Source organism: Chaetodon trifascialis, chromosome 22 (assembly GCF_039877785.1).
Source record: "Chaetodon trifascialis isolate fChaTrf1 chromosome 22, fChaTrf1.hap1, whole genome shotgun sequence".
Lineage (NCBI taxonomy): Eukaryota > Metazoa > Chordata > Actinopteri > Chaetodontiformes > Chaetodontidae > Chaetodon > Chaetodon trifascialis.
In genome coordinates this window covers 12,672,084-12,696,409 of record NC_092077.1, presented here as the reverse complement: position 1 = coordinate 12,696,409, position 24,326 = coordinate 12,672,084, and the positions used below count along the sequence as shown (strand labels likewise).

At 41.1% G+C, this 24,326-nt stretch overlaps 1 protein-coding gene across 8 annotated transcripts in view; it reads right to left on the bottom strand.

Moving 5' to 3' along the window:
- Positions 1-24,326, bottom strand: part of cacna1c (calcium channel, voltage-dependent, L type, alpha 1C subunit) — a 176,903-nt gene that overhangs the window by 29,849 nt on the left and 122,728 nt on the right. For 4 of the 8 annotated variants that reach the window (XM_070991717.1, XM_070991718.1, XM_070991719.1 and 1 more), the window contains exons 9-27: positions 22,921-23,008; positions 22,344-22,428; positions 14,318-14,408; positions 10,906-10,932; positions 8,728-8,888; positions 8,470-8,543; positions 8,198-8,349; positions 7,791-7,992; positions 7,525-7,645; positions 7,076-7,190; positions 6,262-6,379; positions 6,086-6,155; positions 5,799-5,934; positions 5,495-5,624; positions 3,950-4,009; positions 3,429-3,535; positions 2,910-2,924; positions 314-401; positions 97-204 (exon numbers count right to left, since the gene is read on the bottom strand). In XM_070991717.1, coding sequence (XP_070847818.1) covers positions 97-204; positions 314-401; positions 2,910-2,924; positions 3,429-3,535; positions 3,950-4,009; positions 5,495-5,624; positions 5,799-5,934; positions 6,086-6,155; positions 6,262-6,379; positions 7,076-7,190; positions 7,525-7,645; positions 7,791-7,992; positions 8,198-8,349; positions 8,470-8,543; positions 8,728-8,888; positions 10,906-10,932; positions 14,318-14,408; positions 22,344-22,428; positions 22,921-23,008 — 1,948 coding nt within the window. The remainder of the gene's footprint in view (positions 1-96; positions 205-313; positions 402-2,909; positions 2,925-3,428; positions 3,536-3,949; positions 4,010-5,494; positions 5,625-5,798; positions 5,935-6,085; positions 6,156-6,261; positions 6,380-7,075; positions 7,191-7,524; positions 7,646-7,790; positions 7,993-8,197; positions 8,350-8,469; positions 8,544-8,727; positions 8,889-10,905; positions 10,933-14,317; positions 14,409-22,343; positions 22,429-22,920; positions 23,009-24,326) is intronic. The other 4 variants (XM_070991720.1, XM_070991724.1, XM_070991721.1 and 1 more) reach the window with 3 other exon arrangements.

The window sequence follows — 24,326 nt, the reverse complement described above, 5'->3', positions numbered from 1 at the left end:
AAAACATAGAAATTTAGTCTTGAAAAAAACATGATCATGGCTCTTTGTGAGGCCTGGCAACACCCTCCCTTCTTATTTCCCTCCTTTCTTTTTTACCTTAAAGAGTTGCACTCCAATGCAGGCGAACATAAACTGGAGCAACGTGGTGACGATGACAATGTTGCCGATGGTCCTGATGGCCACAAACACGCACTGCACTACATGCTGGGAAACACACAAAAAAACGACAGTGATTCAATGGATGCATCTTATTTGTTAAGAAGAGAGAGTGTGTGTGTGTAATTTGTGGTTTTATATGAGTGACTGCTCTAACCTTTAGTCCCTTGGCTCTGTTAATGGCCCTCAGTGGTCTGAGCACCCGCAGAACCCTCAGGATCTTCACCACATTAATCGCACTGGACCTGAAACACACATGGGATTAAACTGCTGACCAGTCAATCTGACTGAAAACACATTTTACTATCATCATTTGCACGGAACAACACACATCCTACGGCACTTTCAGTGGCATCTGTGTTAAAACCTGTGGCATGAATCAAAGAAACTGTGGAGATCCAGACCAGCATACGAGCTAAGACAATTAAAATGAACAAGATGCCAGTGAACTGAAACTCAAGATGAACTATGAAACGATATAATCCTAACAATATTTCAGGAAATAATGAGTGAAAATAGCCATGATCCTCTTTAGAAATGACTAAAAAGCATCCTAAATTAGCTGAAAATATATGTTTACATGCAATATTACCTTTGCAGATTGTATGATGAAAAGCTATGACACATACTTCAAACTACCTTTACCACTATGTTAAATAATATTTCAGATTTTTAACAGGGGATTGGACAATTATTCCTAACAAATCAAGCACAGATTTATTTAGCTAAAATCAGGTGGCCAAATAAGAAAACCGGATTATAGTCTGACAGCACAGTTTTACTGCTTTTATTGTATTGCTTTGACTGGTAATACCTGCTCTGATTTTGGATATTGTCATGAACAATCATAGATTCTGTCATTACGGGGCAGCCAACATGGTTTTAATACAACAACATACTACAGGAAAAAATGTATATGCAATACAGTACAATACACGCACACACACGCACCCACAACACAAACACACACATGATTCTTGGACAAACACACAAGTACAACACAGATAGACCAACACAAAGACATTTACAACAGACATTTACAGGCAAACATTGTGCTGTAAGAGAGTGTCAGTACAAGCCAAAGGTCAAACAGTGTGACCTTTAAAAGGAAGTGTTTCAAAAGAAATCTTTTTACAGACTGACCAAAAGAAACAAATGAATACCTTGACATTTTGAATTTTACAGCTTATGTTTGGAAAAAGCTTTAACAATGGTCCTTTGGTAATCTGAACGCTTACCAAGTCTAATTATTACTAGCTGGTGTAAACAGGAATAAAACATGATAAAAATCTAGCTTTGCCAGGATGTTTTTCCTTTAATTTCAGTTTCAATTAACAAGCCAGTCATTGAGGTAACTGAGGAAAACTGGTTCCCGAAGTTTGACAAAGGTAGAAGGAAAAAAGCGTATTCAAAATGTCAATGTATGTCTTTAAGGGAGTGACTTTTTAGATGGTTAAAGGAGTGATTTAAAGGCAGTGACATTACTCTGTGTCAGCTTTTAAACAGAAAGGAAGGAAAAGACCCGTTGCAACCTTTTACACAGGAAGGTAAAGTTTAAAGGTAGTTCATGTAGAGTAGGATGTTATCAGCATAGCATCACAGTCAAACCAGCTGTGGAGATATATTCCAGCAACAGTACGATCCACATAAATGCCAACTGACTTTCAAACATAACTTTTAAATGTTATGTAAAATGAATATGGCTGTGCTTCAGTTGGGCTTGTTACACAAGCCTACTATACAATAGGTATAATACTATACAATAATATAATCCTACTATTTGCAGGATCCTGATTCTAACTAGACACAGATAAGAGGTGTTCATTAAGTGTATCATATTTGATGTTAGCCATATGTCATGCTGTCCACACACAATATTAAACAGGATGACAGCTAATGTTTGATATATCTTACAATTTATTTTAGGACTGGTTTTTATTTGCATGTTAAATTACCAACTTCCTTATAAACATTTCTATTCTTGCTCTTCTACAGCTTAACTTCAGTGTGCTCACACACATAAACAGAAACATGGTAAGAGAGATATATGGACATATGATATATCCCCAGAGATATTTCATTATTGGGTATGAATAACAGCAAAACAGTATCAAAGGAAAGGTAGGATACATATTGAAACTGCAGTAAAAAGCAGATGAAAGACTCTGCTAAATGCAGCACCGTCACAAGTAATTTGACTGTGATGTATTCAAGAAAAATCCCACACACAAACTACTTTTAACAGGCAAAAACCACTGAGTTTTAGCATTCAGGTGTCATTTCTATAGCCTGGGAGAGTTCAGTTTATCCAGAAATAAAACTAAGTTTAATCTCTCCCCAAATCTATGACAAACAATAGATGAACAAATGTATTGACTTTTACTGGACATAAAAGATGACTACATTATGAAGAGGACCATGAATAATTTACCAAAGCCTAAAAAATAAACAAAAAAACCCCAACCATTTCTGGTTGGACATCAATTACGCTGAATGTAGGTGAAGAAGCATTTTGGTATGCATCACATGCAAAAGCATATTATGTGTTCATAATAACAAATCACCCATTAATTATCAATACAGTGTAATCCCACAAACTACTATGCTTGCTGATAACATCATAGATTACAGTCTTGATTTTCGATTAAACTCTCCAAGGCTATAGAAATACCAAATGAAAAGAGTGACAGTTTTACATAGTTAAGGTGAAGGTCTGTTAAGGGGGTTATTAATACGGGCTAATGTGGACTTACGTCGAGAAGTCTAGTCTATTAAGCATTAGAGACAGAGAGTGTAGTATAGCATATTAAACATCAGGAAATATTACAGCATTTCAAGGAGTTATTTGCCACAAGAAGCAGAGAACATTTTAATAAACATCACAAAGAGAGAAGGGGATTGGGAGTAATGAAGTGTAAAGTTGTTAGAAAACAGAGAGAAGTGTGAAGCATGAGGTAATTTACAAACGAAAACGTTTCCCCACTTAGCCACTTTACAACTTGATTTGTGCGTTCTTGGACTGGACCAGTGTCTCATGAACTACTCATTATCTGGCTGACTAGTCCAGGCTTTTAACATGTAATAACACAAATGTATGTTTAATGATGTTGTAAGCATCACCGCAGATGTTTCTTGGAGCTGTTGGCCAATAATGTTAGAAATATCTGCATGCAGCATTTGATTAAAACGCCAAAGCGGCGAATGATTCAAGTATCAATTCAAATGGGACAACAGAGTAAAACATGCATCCGAAAACATGATACTGCACTCACTGTATTCCAGAGGAGATGAGGGACACGCTGACCACCACCAGGTCCAGAATATTAAAATAGTTTCTACAGAATGAACCTTTATGGAGGAAGGCTCCGTAGGCTGTCATCTGTAGGGGTCAAAATTCATACTTTAGAGTTACATAAAGACGGATCAAATCACAGCTTAGTATGATGAACCATGTCGAGGACAGTGAACAGGGATTTAATAGTTTCTGCAAGTCTCTGCTTTGACTTTCTTTAAGGAAGGGTTTACGTCCAAGGATGCATCCTTAAAGCCACTGGAAAGTCAATTCTCTGTGTTCTGTTTTTGTTGTCCTGATGCAGCAAAGCCTTCTCACCAAGCAATTCACCAGATTGTAACAAACATCAAAGACTGTTTGCAGCAACAAAACTCTAGTCTCAATGGATCCTACATGTGGAAAATATTTAGAAAGATTGGGACCATATGAAAGCAAACTCATACTGTAGCACTTACAGATTATATGGTCCACTTATCCTGCATCATAAACATTAAATACTACCTTAAGAATGATCTCTATGGTGAAGAGTCCAGTAAAGACATGGTCTGCATAGCCCAGGATCTGAAAACACAACAAAGAGCACCATTAAGTGTTTCTCAAACCAAACAGATCTGGGGACAGCCAAACAGGAACTTTGAATTAGGGAGCTCCCCTGAGAACTACACAGATTGTTAGAAATGGCGGTCGCCGGCGCTGCGATGGCTCATGTGTTAGATCAATCAACGTACACTGATGTCACTCAGGCTTCCTCTTGTGCAAGGGGAGAAATTACTCTGAAGTAGGAGCTAAAAAAGTCCACCAAGTTCCATCAATCTGAAAACGCTTGCTGTTTTAATTTTAGAAAGGACCATTTCCATGATACTGCTGGACTAAAGTACACTCCACAACAGCATTGACTGAATCCAGGTTGTACAACAAGGCTGACTAAATTCAAAACCAAACTCAGTAAAAACCAACTTGGCATTCATGTCACTTTTTCAGCTCCACCGGTATGAACACAATGATTTCTTGGTCTAGACTTACATGGAATTGTTTACACAGTTGAAGCAAAGGGAGAAACAGGAGGAAGTGCGATTCCTCAGGGGCTGAAAATGAACTTGTGGTCAGCTGTAGTCCTGGCTGACTCCACAACTTACTGAAATAATAATGCTGAGGCTCAGGTCTACAGATAATGAATTCTGATTTGACTTAAATAGACTCTGAAAACGGAGCAGGATCTGAAAAACAGGATGTATCATTTCATTAAAGTTTCAGCCTCAGGTTAATTGAGTTAGACTAATATACAGCCGCCTATAGCACAGCCGAGGAAAAATACAATAAAACAGATCTTTATTAGGCCCCAGGGGGTTTGTCTTGCACACTATAGAGAATAAAAAGATACAGCGCACACATTGCTCAGTCTTTTACATTAGACTACCGCTCACAAATTACAGTACACCCATTAACACAAAACAACATTAACAATACGGTGTTCTATTAGTGTATACAGCTGCAATGCAGATATATCCTTCATAAACAGAAATAGTACATGTTTTGGGGTTTCAGAGTTTGGCTTTAGGTTGAATATACAGTCTCTGCAGCTGTGTGCAAATCAGTAAATGACATTTCGTGTCAGAGTATGTGTGTGTAACTAAAACTGAACATAATAATGTAATAAACATAACCTAATTTTTTGATGTATGTGCACATAACAAATACTATAATGTTAAGTTTCCAACCTAGCTACAAGAAAAAAAAAAAAAGAGTCAAACTGACAACAAAGCTTAACAGGCGTTTCACATCTTCTTAACATGAAGTTAATCGCAGTTGCATTACTCTGGAAGAAATCCCATTAAGTGTAACCGGCCAGTCACAATAAGCTTTGGTTCCTCTATATGTTGCTGTCGGCTATAATCCATTTAGCACAGAATGAATGTGTGTGGGCAACTAATGATGACTACAATGTTTAATTCTGTCTGACCTTAATGTATATTCAGCCTTCAATGTGTATATACTGTATCTACACTTTAGTGCGTGTTTTTTTTTCTTTTTAATTGTGCGTGTTACCTGGTTTCTGAATGAGTCATTCTTGACCGGGTCCTCTGCTGCTAAACTGATGCTGCTGAGCAGGATGAAGAAGAGGATGAGGTTGGTGAAGATGTTGTGGTTGACGATCTTATGACACAGAACCCTGAATCTGAGAGAGAGTGAGAGAGTAATATTTGAATCCCCTGTTACAAAATAAGAGGAAGTCTGATATGATCAGAACATGTAGAGATGGGAATAAAGAGGATGGAAAAATACAGGGAGAAACAACCAGAGATCAGAAGAAAGAGACGAGAGGGAGGAAGAGGGGAAAGACTTCTCTTACTTGTTGGTGTGGCTGAAGATGAAGAAGGCGCGGGCCTCAGGCATGGGAATGGCCTTCTCCTTCAGCTGAATGTCGGAGAGTGGCCGCGGCCTCGGGCCCACTGGCATCTCTGGCTCATCATCATCATCGTCTCCAACTTAGAGGAAGGAAAACGATAACAGTCATGTAAAAGGTAAGAGGAGAAAAGCAGGAAGTATAGGAGAGGAAATAAAGTGATGAGAAAAAGTGGGAGCTCTAAGTCACACAAAGGAATAATTGCACTTTGTTTCATCTGGCTTGTGCGTTACCTATGTAATCATTGGCAGGATATGGGTTCTTCTCTTCACTCTCATCTCCACAGTACTCATCCATGTTAATCTGCAGAGGGAGAGCATTACATTTATTCAAGTCTTTCATGGCTTTGACTACATGCACAGTAAGTTGCAATGTGCACTTATTGAAGTCTGTTCAGTCTCATATGTACCTTAGTAGCAGTGTTGGTCTCTCCATCAGAAGTGATGGACTTCAGCTCTATCTTCTCCTTCTTCTCCTCCTCAAGGGGCGGCTTCTCGTTGTTATGACGCTTCTCTGGACTGGCCAACCTGGAGAAAGAGGGAGGAAAAGCGGATCCGCACATTTAACTTCTTTCTCCACATCCTATCCCTCGCTGCGTCAGCCCCACGTTAATCCACTGATTTGTATTGAATCACATATAAATTAACAGCAGAGGGACAAAATAAGCACTTAGATTGTCAATGCTGGGGTGCATTTCAATCACAGAGGGTGGCTGCACTCTCATAATCAAACCAAAAGGATGGTGCGCAGGCAAATGGTTGTTTTCCATCACACTTTTTCCTCAGATCAATACAGGTTGCACCCAAGAAGGAGACATTTAATGATTTGTGCCACTGAGGGGAACGCTATCTTCCTCAGCAGCACTAAAATCTCACATTACCATTGCTGACAAATGACCTTTGTAGGCAATGAGACGCTAAAATTACCCAATAAAATTGGTTTAGACAGAAAAGCAAAGCAGGCAAATGTCAGCCTGTCTTAAAAACCTAATCGTTCATGTTCTAATTGTTAAGCATTTTTAGTCCTTTGATTTCAAGGCTCTCGTATCAGCGTCCTAAAATGCCTCTGGGCATTACTGACAATCCATGATGCTCTAAGCTAAAGCTCTCCCTTGATGCTGTTGAAAAAGGCCAAATTCTCCCACTCCCTCTCTCCTCCGACTCGTTTTTTTTGTGTTTTCCTAAGCTAACTGGCAGCCTGTCTTTCCTTCCCTTTTGCTTTACCTGGCCAGTTTTTTCCTCTCTTTCTCCTCTTCCTCTTCTTTCTGGGCGGACGTCAAGCTCTCAGCATCTGCCAGATTGTCCACAGCGATGGCCAAGAAGACATTCAGCAGGATATCTGTTCAGAGGGGTGAAGTTAAGGATCTTGCTGATCCATCAGATCATCAATGTGGCTGGCTGCAAATAATCCTGGTTGGCTAAGAGGATAATTAGCAACCTTTCTGCACCTGAAAGACTCTGAACTCTCTATAGCTTGAACAGAGACACATTCATGAAGCCAATGGTGTTGGCTTCATGAATGTGTCCCCACACAAAGCACACTCTTCCCTCCTGCAACTGCATCTTAAATCGAAGTTAGAAATCTGATCACTCATCACTCCTCCACCTCCCTTCCGATCCACTTTAGGCTTCTGTGTAGTTATTTAATGTATGGCTCTGCTGTGGCAGGATACAGTTTCCGCAGATGAAGAGGATGATAAAGTAGATGCAGACCAGCATGCCGGGGAAGGACGGTCCACCGTACGCCATGATGCCATCATACATCACAGAGTTCCAGTCCTCTCCTGTTAGGATCTGTGGAGAAAGAGATAAATGGGCTAAAAATCTCATCTGAAAATCCTTTTCATTGGAAAGACACCTCACAGGGACACAATGTGAGAATGGAAGACAGACCAGGGTGGAAGAGAAAAAAGACCAGGGAAATTTGCAGGATCACTACCTGAAACACAGTGAGCAGAGACTGGGGAAAGTTGTCAAAGGTGCTGCGGCGGGTCTCGTCGAAGTTAAATTTTCCCCCAAAGAGCTGCATGCCGAGCAGGGAGAAGATGATGATGAAGAGGAAGAGCAGGAGCAGCAGGGATGCAATGGAGCGAACAGAGTTTAGCAGGGAGGCCACCAGGTTGGACAGGGAGTTCCAGTATCTGGGGGAGAGACGTCCGGTTAATATGCGTGCATTTATCCCTTACAAATACACACATTTGACTATGTTTCCCAGTTTGTTTCCCCTGTTTCCTCTCTATTGAATGCCAGATCATGCATCCTGAGTACATTTGGTAATACAACAGCTGCTATGGTCTTTTCTTGTGTAGTACTGCAAGTAGTAATTTTAACAATGTTTGCACTGACCTGGTTATTTTGAAGATTCGCAGCAAGCGTACGCAGCGCAGCACAGAGATGCCGAGAGGAGACATGATCTTGGTTTCCACCAGAATGGTCTCGAGAATTCCTCCACATACCACGAAGCTGTCGAAGCGATTGAAGAGCGAGACAAAGTACGCCTGTGGGGAGTGAAGAGAAATGTGAAATTTAACTAACAATTCTCTTGACAAATACAATCTATAAAAATGCAATCTTTACCCATGGAGCTAAGAAAAATCATGGTACTGTTAGTGACCTACCTGCAGACCTAAACTGTACATCTTCAACAGCATCTCACCAGTGAAGAGCGCTAACAACACCTTGTTCGCTATGTCTGAGGAGAAGGAAAGAAAGAATGGAGGAAAGTGGAAGAGGTTGGAAAACAGCAATAAGGGCAGCATAAAAAGTGGCAAGGTATGGCAAAAGAGGAGAGGTGGAAAAGGAAAGACAACACAAAAAGGTGAATAATTTAGTGCAATCACAATGAAAAGAGGTGTGTCTCTCTGTGTGTTAAATACCTTGTACATCGGTTAACCACTGAGGCTGCTGGTGATGTTCAGAGGCGATGGTCAGAGTGTTCAGGAAAACCAGGAAGATGACAAGCCAATAGAAAACCTGTGATTTGACCGCCGCCCGACACTTCCTCCTACACAGCCTGTTCCACCTCCGAGAGTATCGACTGAAGAAGAAGAAGCAGAGATTGAAAGAGAGAGATGGAGACGTGAGGAAAGACGGGAGAGAGGGAAGGTAGGGGGAAAAGGAGAGACGTGGGAAAAGACAGAAAGAGAGGCGGGAAGGTCGGAGACAGGGAGAAAGGTGCAGAGAGGCAGACGAGGCAGAAAAGAAAGGGGAGAGCGAGAGTTCATGAGAGAAGAAGTAAGTAAAAAATAATGGATGATCAACAGAAACAGGTGAAGAAGAGAGTGAAAAACAAACAGCAGAGGAGAAAGAAGAAAAAGAAAGAGTCAATTAGTCTGTCAACGGAGTAGTGACGACATCACCCTTTGGCCAGTGGCTGTCTGTTGTTTGAGCGCAGAGCTGTGGAACAGTTAGTCATGCTCAAAGACGTTTCACACCAAGAAAAAGCCAGAGGAACGCTTATTCTTACAAAGTGATTGAAAGCACAAATTTAAACTGAAATGTGTTATTTTGTGATTCTCGCTTCAAAGGAAGAAGTGGTTCATCTTCAGGTATGAAACATATTTTATGTCTTCTTAGACAATTCAACATGTTGTTCTGCGTTGTGCAGTACACAAGGTCTATTGCGTTTTTCTTGCCCTCGACTGCTGAAAATAAATGTTATTGTCTCTGGTAATTGCCAGCTTCACGCCTCGCAGTCACATCTATGTGAACCCGTCCACTCAAAGGGTCATGCCATTTTTTTTCTTTTTAACCTATGCCCATGTACCGATGATTGGACAACTGAAACTGTCCTGTTGAATTATAATAATGACAGAAATCATCAACGCCTGAAGACGATCAACCTTGTTTTTTGTTCTGTTCCCGAAGAAGCAGAGCGGCATGAATCTCACTTTGACTTTAACATGTGTCTGCTTTCCAGACCTCGATAGAGCAGATGTGACTAGGCTAGTGTGTGGAGTCAGCTTCCTGGCGCCAGTACTGCAATAAAGCACCTTCTCGTAAGACAAATGACCAGAGAGTGTTTTTTAATTCATCACAGACCAATCATCTTTTATTTATCACAACAAAATGAATCCAGACCACAACTGTCCTAATCAAGCATCTCTCTTTTTCTGATGTGTCTATCCATTATTTCTCCACTGGCGCCGCACAACACCGGACCTGTTTGCAGGATTTGTCATGTCCTGTAACTGCAACTGCAACTGCGAGGCCTCTTTTCAAACAGATCTCACCAGGAAGCGTTCTCCCTCTCTATACAAAATCCATGTTTCAGCAGTCTATTGTTCGAGCGTGTGCGTGAGCTGTTTAGAGTCAGTTATGGCACACAGCGGCTTTTGCCATGATGCACACACTGAATGTTACATGAGACACAACTCACAACACAACACAAGCGGACATGCGCTCTTACACTGAAAGATGTGTCATTTTTAACATCTGTGATTGGAATTTGTGAAAATATTTTGCGTGACTCTAGAAAAAGCTGTTCTGTCCCTGTTGAAGACCATACATTTCATTGTTTTGAAAATGACCAATTCAAAGGGATAGTTCGACATTTTGGGAAAGACACTCCAGTATCTGTCATATATGAAGCTACATCTCGAAGTTGGTTAGCTTCGCCTAGCAGACTGGAAATGGGGAGAAACAGCTAGCCTGGCTCTGTGAAAGGTAACAAAATCCTAACTTCATAGAAAGTCCAGGACGTTACCGAATCCAGCCAAGAAACTGTCTGGCACATAAACTCCCGCACAGGTTAGAAAGAGCCAGGCTGGCTGTGTCCTGTCCCCAGTCTTTGTGCTAAGCTAAGCTAACGAGAGGGGTATCAATTTCCTCATCGAGCTTTTGGCAAGAAAGAAAATGTATTTCCCAAGACGTGGTACTAATCCTTTAGAGGCTGTCTATTGCTATGTCAGTTTGTCTGTGTGCCTGTGTGCAGGTGTGCAAAGGAAATACACACACACACACGCACGCACATCCAGCGACCATACAAATACCACAGTAGTAGAGACATTAGGAGCAGGTGAACCAAAAGACTATGGTTGACGACATATACTAACCTGAACTTGGATTTGGAGATTCTATTTCTGGAACACAGAAAACAGAATGGATTATACACACACACATAACACACATATAGACAGGTACACAACATGAAAGGAGTGATTTGACAGGGATAAAGGGGAAAGGCTTCCCTCATTATCACAAATGACTTAGCAAATATGTACTTTGATCAACTGAGCTGTGTGCGTCCAGCGTTTCCTGCACCTTTGAGGTGCAATTATTTTGGATCACCAAGTACACATTTGCCAGTTTAGGGTCTGGGGTGAACTACACTCAGTGTTTTCTCATCATGTTCACCCAACTTTTCTTTTCAACAAATCACCCCCTGCAAACATATAGCATACAGTGGCATCCAGTCAAAAGAAAAAACGCTGCAGGTTTGGAATTCCTCCAATCAGCCCTGGTGTGAAAAAAACACATCATTCATGTCTGTTGATTGTTCACCACTGTAAGAGCAAAAGGTGCATACAGAAAGTACTGAGGACAAGAGATCATGGAAGACACTGTCTATGGAAAGAAGAGAAGAGAAGAGAAGAGAAGAGAAGAGAAGAGAAGAGAAGAGAAGAGAAGAGAAGAGAAGAGAAGAGAAGAGAAGAGAAGAGAAGAGAAGAGAAGAGAAGAGAAGAGAAGATGATTTCACAACATATCAAAGTATGTCAATCTGTCATGTTCAGATGTTCATGTTCATGATTTGACCAATGGGCTGACTCTATTAGGCTAATGTGTGATTTTAAGTGACAATCATAACAAAACCTGATGCACAAAATAGTACAAATTTTGCCATTTATGAATGGGATGTACTGGTTAGTGTCTTTATGGCTCCCTTTCTCACACTTAAATATAATTTTATTGCTTCTATATTCATTTTGATATACTGAATTGACAGAGAATGCAGCAGAACCACATACTGTTAGATACAGTTGTTGTGAGCACAGATTTTGTCTGTAAAAGCGGATGAACTGACCGACCCGCTGACTGACTGGCTGACTGACCGACTGACTGACTGACTGAAGCAATGAAATGACTCACTGACTGACTGAACGAAAGAATAAAATGACTGACTGGCTGGATATGGAGGCTGACACGTGCACACGTCTCCTCTCTCAATGTGTCCGTCTCGATTATGAGATCAGCGGGCGTCGAAGTAGCTCCTACCCCGAGGTCTGTCTCCATAGCAATGTGAAGAAGAACTGACAAACAGTGCAAGTCTCAAGTTTTATCTCCATAATAGTGTGAGCGAATGCCCCTAGCCAATCTGCCTCACAGAGGAAGGATGAGGGCTCGCATTTCCAGCCTTGGCAAGGTTTACTATACATTTGGTCAGATTACAGTGTCACTTATTCAAGACTCAGAACTGCAGGTGTAAATTCTGGAGCTCCTTAGTGGACAATAAAAAGCGAGATTGATGCTGCAGACCGACACATTTTTATGTGACTTTTAAAACCAAATCAGCTTTGTTCTTCAGCCGTTTTAGAAGTTGGCGAATGAGTAAATTATAGTATAGTAGATAATACAGCATGTAGTGATAGAACTTTTATCATTTTTTTCCCTAAATATTTGATCCTAAATACACACAATAATGAAGTGAGCACTTGAGCAAACGGCACCCACTGATGATAATCCTGAGATGTGGCCAAAAGCTGAAGATTTTTTTTGTCAAAGCACAATAATTAGTTGCTGAAATTGCCTTTATAGTAGCTCTGCGACAGTTAGTTGATTAACTGATTAGTCCATCAACAGAAACTTAACTACTAACTACTGTAAGTAACTATGTTTGAACTATGTTCAAAAAATAAAAATGGCAAATATTTGGTGGAACCCACTGTGATATGTAAGTTTCAGACTGTTGGTTGGATTGAAGAAGACATTTGAAGATGCTGCCTTTGGCTCTGGGAAATTATAACAGGCATTTTTCACCATTTTCTGACATTTTATAGACAAAAGGATTAATATTGATTAATCATCATTAAGCATATGCCAGTCACGCAGAAAAAGTGCCTGGCACATGCATCAAATGGACTGATACAAAGTGCTAATTTATAGGTAATAAATGATGATTTCACTGGAACTTCTATTTGGTATTTGGCATTAGTTTGTGGTACCTCCTGAAGACTCAGATATGACACATCCTTTGTTTTGACTTGTTTTGGTCTGACAGTGGACAAATAAACACAAACAACATAACAAAGACAAAATAACAGATGGACAGCGAGATTACAGATAAACAACAGTGTGCCATCCAAGTGTGCCTACTAGCTTTACTGTTCGGTTTGATTTCACCTCGAACTTGCCCATTTTATACTGCAAGTTTCTCAATTCTATTCTATTCTGTTATGTGCCCAGTTATGAACAGTTCTGTATGTAGGTGTGTTTGCTTGTGTGTGTTGAAGTGGGCCCGCTGCGGTCACGGCTCCTGCGTGGCCTTGTGTCTTAAGAAAGCAAGCAACGCACTTGTTTGAATAATGTAAAAAATGAAAGGAGAGGGGGGAGCAGGAGCGAGTGAGTCAGCTGTTCGTGAGCTCCCACAGGGGAGGAGGAAAGCACTTCACCAGCAAACACACGAAAGAGAAAGAAGAGACCGAGAGATAAAAAGGAAATAAAACTAATTATTACTAATGAGATGTAGCCATGAAAGATGTCCTGCTTTTTGCTTTTTGTAAAGTCCCAAATGATGGTCAAGCTTTCTGTGTACCACATGGGCAAACGGGCACTTAGAGCTCTTTCATTTCTTCTTCTGCAAATGAATTTATATAAAGCCTTCAGTAAAGAAAAATGTCACTGACGAGAAAAAATAGTTTTTCAAATTCTTTCACATTTCAAGGTTCTGTAACACCGTGATGTATGAAACCTTTTCATTACCCCATCTGAATAAACTTAGCAACACAGTGTCAAAATTCTAGACCTGTATTTCTTAGTTTGTGAGAATGCGAAGTTTTCAGCTTAAAAACTAAAGATCCAGCAACTACAGACTTCACAGTGGTTGTTTAGTTGAAGTATGCAAGAAAAGAATAAGGCACAATGGTTTAGTTTAGGATTAATTCCTCTTTGCCCGACCTACGTCTCAACAAGGTCACACTCTTTATGGGGGAAAAAAAAGTCCTTTTATTTGCTGTGGAAATGAAAAAGACCACCTCTGGGAACAGCACCTCTGTTTAGTTTTCTCTTCAGATCCACCCAAGTTCTCCCTCGACCAAAATCTGATCAGTTTGGAGTATGATGACAACCCGCTGTTACTCCTCTCTCCTCTAGCGCATGAATTCATCCAAACCTCTGTGATCTCGATGAGGCAGAGGACTGGCTTTGTGAGATCAGTGAAGGACAGAGGCAGGCTAAGAGGTCATCCAAAGGACTGACAAAAGGTGACTGAGAGAGCTGGGGATGGGTGAGGAGACGAGGTGTGGTACTCACGCCAGTCGGGTACAGCAGGTCTCCCCCTCCACGTCTCCCCCGGGGGCGTTGTCTGTGTTGACTGATTCATTCTCGCTAGCTGGCATGCTCACTGAGAGACAGAGAAGAAGAGATGACAGATTTGGAAAAAAAGACAGAAAAAGAAAAGAAAGAAGGATGAATTAACAGGACACGGGTTGCATATCCTCACATCATTTTACAATACACACACTTAAAGGCTACAAAGTGCATCCAGAGACAAACACTGTGAAAAAATCTGATTTTCATAAGATTAGAAAGTAATCTTTTACAACATTATATATATTTGCACTGATTGCCTGAACTAACTACCCTCTAAGTTACCGTACTAGCAATATTTACCATTTAGGGATCCTGGGACACAACCTCAGCAGTGGCTATTAGGATGGATTTCAACTTCTAAGATGAGGGATTGTTTAACTCCGGGTGAAATAAATCTTAACAAAACCCTTTTGTGGTTTTATAGCTCATAGGGATGTTGAACATGCTGTAGATTTTGGTCTTCGGTCTGCAAACGTTGCGGGGGACGATGGGGCTTAATTGCAGCCAAGGTTTTGAAGAGACCTTGAAATGCTTTTCTATTCAGCCTTCTAAACTTTAATCAAGCTGTGAGAGCTCTGGCAGGATTTATGAGAATGTAAACATCTGAAAATCAACGCCATGCTCCAATTTTTTTTGGCAGATGTGTAAACAGGTAGACAGCTCACTGAGCCCAATCTTTATTTGTTTATAAAGCCACAAGGAAACTGCAAACGTATCATATTGTCCTTATTTAAAGACAAGTGTAATGATGTGTAAACATGGAAGGATGATTAGGAGTAATATGAATTGGCCATTAAGGATGGAAAAGTGTTAAAGAAGAAAAGAGAGGGAGAACAAACATGGAGAAGTGTGGTTGGTGGGAGCGACAGATGGAAGCATTAAGAGAGGTATGGATGGAGGGAGAGGTAAAACAGGGATGAATGCGGGGATGGCTGGTTGAGAGACTGATATAAAGTGATACATTGCTTTTTATTGCTTCTGCCAGTATTTGCCTGCCTGCGGGAATGAGCTGCACTTCCCTCACTGTCACCTCAAACACTTATTGTAACACCCTCTGGGTGCCAGAGTCAGATACTGCATATGAATCTCAATGCATCTTGTGGTAAAGGAAGATATCCACTGTTAAAAAAAAAAAAAAAATAATAGACAAGCAAAACTGGCTCGTGCAAAACAACCCTTAACATGAAATCAAGTAATATGATCAGCACTGAAGATGAGGGAGCATTTTAAAAAACATGGGCAGGTCATATGAGCTCCGGGAGGAATACATTTTCTGCATAATATGTGTTAGAGGTTGCTTTCCAAATACAATTTTCAACCCTGCCACAAGCCCCTCTGCACTCTTCCTGACATTTTTTATAGTGTTCCGTGCACCTCTGCTTATTGGAATTCTAGAAATACAGCTCATAGTACAAATTCCATATAAAAAATGTGGTGAATGTAGTATATATAGTACATATAGTTTATGTACCTATACAAATGATATGACCTTGACTAAAGACTTGTGCCAAACAAATAAACAACCAGCAAAGCAAAGGAAAGCAAGCAGGCACGTATAGGCATGCAGTCGGTCATGCCAAGCTCATGGGCGCTGCAGTGATCAAGCCATTCCTAAGTCCTCACTGAAAACAGAAACATTAGAGAAAAATCTTTTTGTTTTGACGACAATAACATTTAAATATCTTTTTGTGAACCACCTCAGTTCAGTTCAACAGCTTTCCAAAGGATTTTTAGTGATGGATTTAACATAAATAAGTAAATAAGAGTTGCAGCATTCATAGGTTTAAAAAAAACTGTATTTTTCATGTAGTGTTGTATATCCTGAGCTGGCTTGTAAGCACTTAGCTAACATAAGACATCAAAATAAGCCGTGGTGAGTGAACAATGTACTTTGCCACATGGTTGGTGATAGATAAATTCTGTGTTGTTGCAGAGATCAGGATGGTCTCTGAACATTAAGGCCTCTGCTGTGAACATGCTGTTTGTTCCCTCACCTCGACACGTGCCACCTGCTGCTATGCTACTTAGTTAAAAGCACTCGGGGCCCTCTGGTCTCTCCTGAGGCTAAAGCCTTTCAAATATAAAACCAGCCTGGTGCCTTCTCCTCAATGGAGCTCTGAACTAGTTTAATACCTATTGTTAGAGTAAACCCCAAAGACCTGAGACACTGAGAGACAGAAGGAGATGGAGAAAGAGCATGAGAGGGAGAGAAATGGATGGAATGAGGAAGGGAATTACAAAGACAGGGAAGGGTCACACGCTTTCTGCACTAAAGAGGGATTCATTCATTCTTACCAATGTTGGCATGTGTAAATACATTAAAACATTAATAATAATAATACTGAAAGTAAGCAAACTTCACAATAATGTATGGAACTGAATGGTGATTGATCAAATGCAGCACAGTAGTCTTTTGGGGGAAAAAGTGTGCGTGTTTGTGTGCTAGTGTACAGATCTAAGAGCATTGAAACAGACCTCAAACCAGATATGAATCGTCCTCGCCATCATCTCCAGAAGTCATTCTCAGATATTTAAAGCAGTACTAATTTTCAATAAAAACTGATCAAAGGAATCCTAATCCAAACATTCCAAACATGAGCTTTTTCATGCAGTTTGATACAATAATGTAAGATTTTGAATTTTAGTCTTTTCTCACTGGGCAATTGTCACATTATATTGGGGATGATTAAAAATCCAGAAACATCTTGCGAGCACTCGACAGAGAGGTGAATGAAAAGGAGTACCATTATCTTACACTTCTACCCGCCAATATGGCAAATGCCTGGTGAAAATAATTAAAAGGCTAAAATTCAAATTTTAAAGCCATTTCTCCATTATCTTTTATCATCAGAGCTAGCACGGCTAGCGCAAGGCAGGGGGATTTCTGGGAAAGGAAACTGAAACAACAAGGAGAGGACTGTGACATCACAATGTCGAATGTTTTAAGATGTCATGTGCAGCGTGTAAACTGCGCTCCAGTTGTTTTCTGTGATGACATTGCCCTCTTGTTTTCTTTTTTTTTTTCCAGACAAGTCAGGCAGATGCGAACTGTATCCTTTCCTACAAACCTATGAAGGAAAATAATGGCTGCATCTCAATACAGAAAGTCTCCTGTCCTTATCTCCTCATTCCCTCCCTGTACTGATAGTTCATGCTTTCAATTATACATAATTAAAAGTTGAGGGCCATGACTTATGGTAAAGGTTTTAATGCAATAAAGACATGCAATATTGCCAGCAGCATGGATAGTAATTGGTGGCAAACTTCCAAGGTTCCACTGTGAGACAACATTAATATATATGGCTTTGAGATTAGATTGTTATTCAGTGGAATAATAATAATAATAATAATATAATATGGTGTACAAAAGAGGTGAGGAAGACAATAAGACAAACTGCTTTACAGTGTTGAGAGGCAGCCACTGCCCCCTTTAGCTTTGAAGCTCTGGAGGGGGAAGAAAAAGATGCTTATTCCAATGCAGAAGGAGAGGAGAGGAGAAGGAGTGGAGTGGAGAGGAGAGGAGAGGGTGCAGTCCGCTTGCAAGTCTAGAATCACTTTCCATTAAATCTTTAACTAGTGTTGGACCATGCAGACAGACGCACACGCCTTACGAAGGAAAGCCGCGTTTTTCTTCACGGCTCCACGCAGAGACTGAAAACGATGGCTCTTACCTGGGGGACAGAGATCACGGCTCAGCAAGACAAGCGCACACACGCATGGATACACACAAATAGACACTCACAATCACAACAAACGCGGGAATGCACATACACTGTACATTCGAAAAATGATTGGCCACACAGTACACAACCTGTTGCAAAAAAAAACATGATTGCTTCTGCAAAAATGGCATTTTCTCTTTAAAGTCACAGCTCGTTTCATTGCTCCGGCTAGAACTATACTTTGAAATGTATTCCGTGCATAACTATGTTCTTCTCTCTTGCACCATTTAATCTTCTGATCTCTACTTCATTGCCAGACTTTGTCATCATATCTAAACTGGAACCGGTTCATTCTCTCAAGAAAAAAGAAATTACACAACAGAAAGAGAGAGAGAGAGAGAGAGAGAGAGAGAGAGAGAGAGAGAGAAAGAGAGAGAGAGAGAGAGAGAGAGAGAGAGAGAAACTGACTGGGAGTATTCGTATTCTAAAGAACTGAGGACGTCAACGTTCAAAAGCAGGTTGCTGTGTTGTTTTCATTGAGCACTACACAGCACAATACATTTTCCCATCCTATTCTCTATTCTTCCTCTTGGCCAACACAACAGCTATTGTTTCCTGCCCACTTCACCCCTTCCTCGCACACTATTTACATCACCGTGAGCCTGTGCATTCATCAGCGTACTCCTCCATGCTGGGGTCATTCTATTGTTGAATCCTGCTCATTTTTCCAGCGATTCAGATGTGACTGTCCAAGCGCATTTGTACAGCAGCAGAAAAAAAACAACAACCTGTATACAGATACGAAGCATGAAATCTAGCAAACATTTAATACACAAACATTTTTGCAAACACACAGCTAAGCAGCTACACACACATGCATTCATATAATAAATAATCATACGGTTATCCACTAAATTTATCAATTTCTGCACATGGATCGTTTAAGCTTTGACTCAACTGCAGACGATGATGATACTGAGTACCACCACATTCAAAAGTGCGCACACACCAAAAGCTTGTAACAAACAGCCACAGGTTCTCACATTCTCACACCCAACAGCAAACGCATAAGGCAGCCAATCCAACTCAACTTTATACACCTGTTTTGTTTTATCTATTTACTCTCCGTAGCTCTTTGGTGACCGTGAAGGAGGACACAGGCAATAAAGTTGTTCAACCTCTATGGTGGCAGAAGGTGGAGACAGAAAAACAGACAGTCCGAACACATCGTCCAAAGTATGCTGACACTTGAGTTTGAAAAAGGCAAAATATTAAATCTATTGAAAGTAGTGACAGCAACACGTATACTGACAAATCTCCATGACTGTCACCATGAAAGGGACAGTTCAGTGGTCTTCATTTAAATATGTTTTCATTCTGATTGAAGACTTTCATCTTATTGACCCACACAGTGGGAAGCTAAAGCAAAGTAGCCCTGACATTTTATTCCCCAGCCACAACCTCCACATCTGAGGTGTTCCCTTCATCCTGTAGATGGGATATGAAAACCCTCCAATATGAATCATCTTGACCACAAGCTCTTCAGATCTTATGTCTTATTCATTGAGATTCACCGAGACAATTTTAACCGAATATAAACACAAGCCTAGTTACAACTGAATTCACATCGAAACACGTCACATCACGCACGACACGGAGACGCACACATACCGTCCTGAGAGTCAGTAGAGTGACTGAACCAGGCAAGCTTACTGGTCTTCTTACCCAGGTGGGCTGGAGACACTCCTACCACAGACAGCAGTGGCAGGATGCCAAAACAAGACGACAGCATGCAAAACAAGATGGCAGAGGTTGAGAGCATGCAGGACGCACAAACACGCACATACAATATGCCCCCTGAGATGACAGGAAACAGACACATATGAGTACAGGAAACACATCATCTGATACATATACAGAAATAAATCAACACCTTTCAAATCATACCATCGCATTTCAGTGTATGGGTGCATGTGTGTATGTGTTGGTGAGGAGTGCGACCTCAAAAATGATAACCACCATATTTTACAGGCTCTTGACGCTTGCACTCACTCACGTTGCTGCTGAAAACAGTCAAAATCAATATAGCGAGTGACATCTAATATTCTCCCAAAAAACAAAACACACACTATAAAGTATTTGTCTTCATACGAACACGCTATTCACATCATACATCAACATTACGCCCCTGTAGCTCTTCATGTAAAGACAGGATGATAAATCTGTGGAAAGGTGTGTGTGGTCTCTGTATGAGTGTGTGGTCACTAGTGTGACTTGTTCATGATGTGAAATCCCATCTGTTCCCTGTCCCAGATACCCTCTGCGTCTCTATTTTTCTCGCACACACGCGCACAGTCACTCTCTAGTGTATATATTTCTATCCCTCTTTCATATCTCTACATCTATTTTCCCTTCCATTGCTCTCTATGCTATCTTCTCTATTCTCTGCGTCTCCTATCCCGTCTCAGGACGTGTGTCTGTGTGTGTGTGTGTGCACTATTCTATGCAAAATGCCCCGGTCAGCAGGGACATACTGCCCTCATTCATCTTCCCACAGGAGGATCCATCCATCGAAGGGAGAGGGAGGCAGAGCAATAAGAGAGCAAGTGAGTTGATTTTCCACCGTCACAAACAGAGGAATGATGGATCTTTCTGACGCAGAACTTTGGATCATACGCATCAATCATTTTGTCAGATCATCTAAATCTAATGGCCTAAGTTATACCATTTAGTAAAAGTAATGGACTCAATCTTGCACCTGACTGATACCGACACTTTCAATTGCTATTTCTATGCAAATGTGTTTGATTTTAGTAAGGACCATATGTGTGTGTCTGTACTGGACTAGACTGGATCAATTCTTGATGTGTCTACAACTACTTGGGCTTGTCTGGATACTGTATATAACATCAGTGATGTAGAGTTTGTAGAACCTGACAGAAAGAAGAACATCAATATTGTGATGTGACATTTTACGAAATTGGCCCGATTGGGAGGCCACACAGTGTATTTGTTTGTTTACGTGCCAATATCTCACACACTGCTGATGTGTCTTTGCCACACTGATTGGCCCAGGGGAGCACAACGGTAGCAGGTGGAAACAAGGAGAGTTTACGGATTAGCCACAGGGGTGTTGTGCCTCATTTTCATGCAAATTGGGTCATTGCTCATTTGACCATGTTAATTTCTTGAGATTCACTGAAGATTAGATCGTTTTTTTTTCTTTCCTGTCTTTCTTTTTTCCCTTGGCAGTCATCAGTGTTTCTCAGAATGAGCCACAGTTCTTTGTAGACGATGAGCGTGCCGTGTGTGTGGAATATATACAGATTGCATGCTCTGCGCCTGTATATTTAGTCTGCATCATTCATTCATCATCAGTGTGAGCAAGCGGAGCTCTAAGCCATTATGAAATACTGTAGTTCACAGTACATACAAAAAATAGCATAGATATACTATTTTTTTTTTAATCAAATCACTGCCTCCTTGTCACCATCCTTCTCTCAAGCTCTATTTATCTTCCCTGAGATCAAACCTTCAGGTCAAAAGGGGCGAGTGCTCTACTTTCCTGCCCCCGGGAAGAATAGCTCACTCCTGGGGAGACGTGCCGTGTGTGGCTGTCTCTCTCTGGAGGTGTTGTGGAGAGAGACAGGGTGTTAATTTGTGTGTGTACATTTCTGTCAGAACACAAGTACACACATTCCTGAGGGTGTATATCTACAGTTTGTGTGTGCATGTGTGTGCGAGAGAGAGAGAGAGAGAGAGAGAGAGAGTGTATGTGTGTGTGTGTGTGTGCGCGCGCGCCTGCCTGCCTATGTGAGTGTGTTTGTTGTGCTTATGTGAATGTGTGCCCAGAGGCTATTAGCTGCAGTCTGACACTTTCCACTAATATCTAAACAGGCTTTAAACCTCAAGAGGGTTCTCAGCCAAAGCAAGCAGACAATGTAAAATCCTCTCAGTCTGTCAGTCAGTCACTCTGTCAGTAAGTCAGTCGTTCATTCACTGACTATGAGCCATGTGATGGAGGCTGCAGTGAGCTCACTACTTATAGACCAAGCACTGGATTTAACACAAAGTTATGCACACCCACACACAACTGACTGGAGCACTAAGGACAAAATACCTTCAGATATAAACAGAATTATTCCAACAAGCCTCTCTCACACAATGCCTTACTGTACCCAAAGTACAGAAAATCCAAACTGCCAATACCACCACACAACAATTCATGAATGACACGTGAATAATACTGTAAGCAATCTCTTACTTATACACAGACACGCACGCAAAGACACTGTAGCACTCACGGTTTCTGGGTTTGTCATCGTCCATGCCCTCCTCTTCATTCTCTGGGTCAATGTCTTCAGCCTGAGTGATCCAGTCTAAATAGCCCTACATTCACACACACACATAAAGTGGGATTGAAAGCAATGAAATGTTTCTGCATTCTCAATGTCCCGGTAACTTATTTCTGGAAAAGTGGTATTAAAGTATTTTACTATGATTTTTAAAATTCTTGTAATGTATTTACTTGTCTGTCTTTTCCATTTCGTCTTTTATCCCACCCTTAAAGCATGTGGCAACTTGAAAAAGTGCCCTGTAAATAAGGTTTGCTCTGCTTTCTATGTTTGTTGCCTTAACGTGCCTTCATATTCCACTGGCCTCCCACTTTGCTACCAGTACAGGACGTTCAATATTTAATAAAGCCATAATAACCACAACAAGATGTCGTCTTAATTCTTATATAACTTTGCATATCTTGTGGCTTTGCTTGGATTTAGTTATTTAACAGGGGCACATTATTTTAACACGTATTTGTGTCAGACTGTTATGTCCTCTTTTAGAAGGAGCCTCAATTAAACAAGCACAGAGGGAACAGCCTACCTTGAGGTCCTCCTCCAGTTGCTGTTTCTCTCTGAGTTTCTGGAAGTCACCACGTGCCTTGGCCTTCTCCCTCTCCTTGGAAAACTCTCTGTAGGGGGGGGAGCAGGAGGGAGGGGTAGACAGTAAGGGGTATAGATAGAGAGAGATCGGAAACAGAGGGAGGGGGAGAAGAATCTGAAAATCTAGACTGAAGTGTTGCAAAACGAGTCATGTGACAAGACTGCGATAACGCAGGTCATTATACAGAGAGGCAGAACAGGAAGGAGGGAAAACCTGCTGAGGAGAGAAATTGAAAGCGAGGAGGGAAAAGCTCTGCCAAAGAGAAAAGGTGTTAGTGTGCAAGATGAAAGCATGTCCGGTCAGTCAAACTGCAGCTGGAATCACATCCCAAACAATCCAAGTCATCTAGAAACATTTTTAAGCTGCCAACAGATACATCCAGTTCTGCTTCTATGTTGATAAGCATGCTAACTATTATTAAGTCTGCGCTGGAGGGAATGCGTATTATATAATCATAGACTGAAAGTGATTTAGTCATGACGGGGCCGTAATTTGAAATTCACGCAGATTAGAGCTTCAATTAAAAAAACAGCTAATTGTAAAACTTCTAGGAGTCTGGCTATTAATTCAGTCCCAAAGCGTTCAACAGCCGACAAAACAGCCTTCTTTCTCCCTCTTCCAATTTCATTTTTTCTGTTACTTTCCGAGGCCAACGTGGCCCCAGGTGCTCCCAGGCCTGCTGGGAGTTGCAGGCTGTGCAGTGAGTTCTGGGTCCACCGCTGGGCCTCCTCCCAGTTGCAATGTGCTTGGTACAACCCCAGAGGGAGGGACAGAGAGGGCACCCCTCACCAGCTGTACCACCTCAGCTTGCTCAAATTGGAGGAGAAGTGGCTCTGCACAGAGGTCGTTCCACATCACCGAGCTCCTCACCTTTTGTCTGCCAACTCATTCTTTCGGTCATCACTCAGAGGTTCTGCTGTAGGTCAATATAAAGATATACAGAGCTTTGTTGTGTGCCTCAGCTTCATCTCTTTTAAAAACTTCTGTAATTCTTCAAAAGTGTGTAAAAGGAGTCCATTTATTATGAAGCTATCTGATTTCTTTTACATTCTTCTTAATACAGTGAAATGCCTTCTTTTTCAAGAGTCTTACACTTCTGGGGCAGTGATGTGGACAAAGAGGACGTACACGAAGATGATTTAAGACAACTAAGATCAATGTTAGGAGAGTGTGAAATATTGAAATATTATGATGAAACCTGGTGAAATTACTTCCAGGTGTCAGGGCAGAAATATCGAATTAAGGGACGTTTGATTAAACGCTGCACTTGGGGAAGGTCAAAGTCAAGTTGGAGCCGCAGATGGAGATTGTATAAAAAGAAGTCGTTTGGATGAGAGCTGACAGGA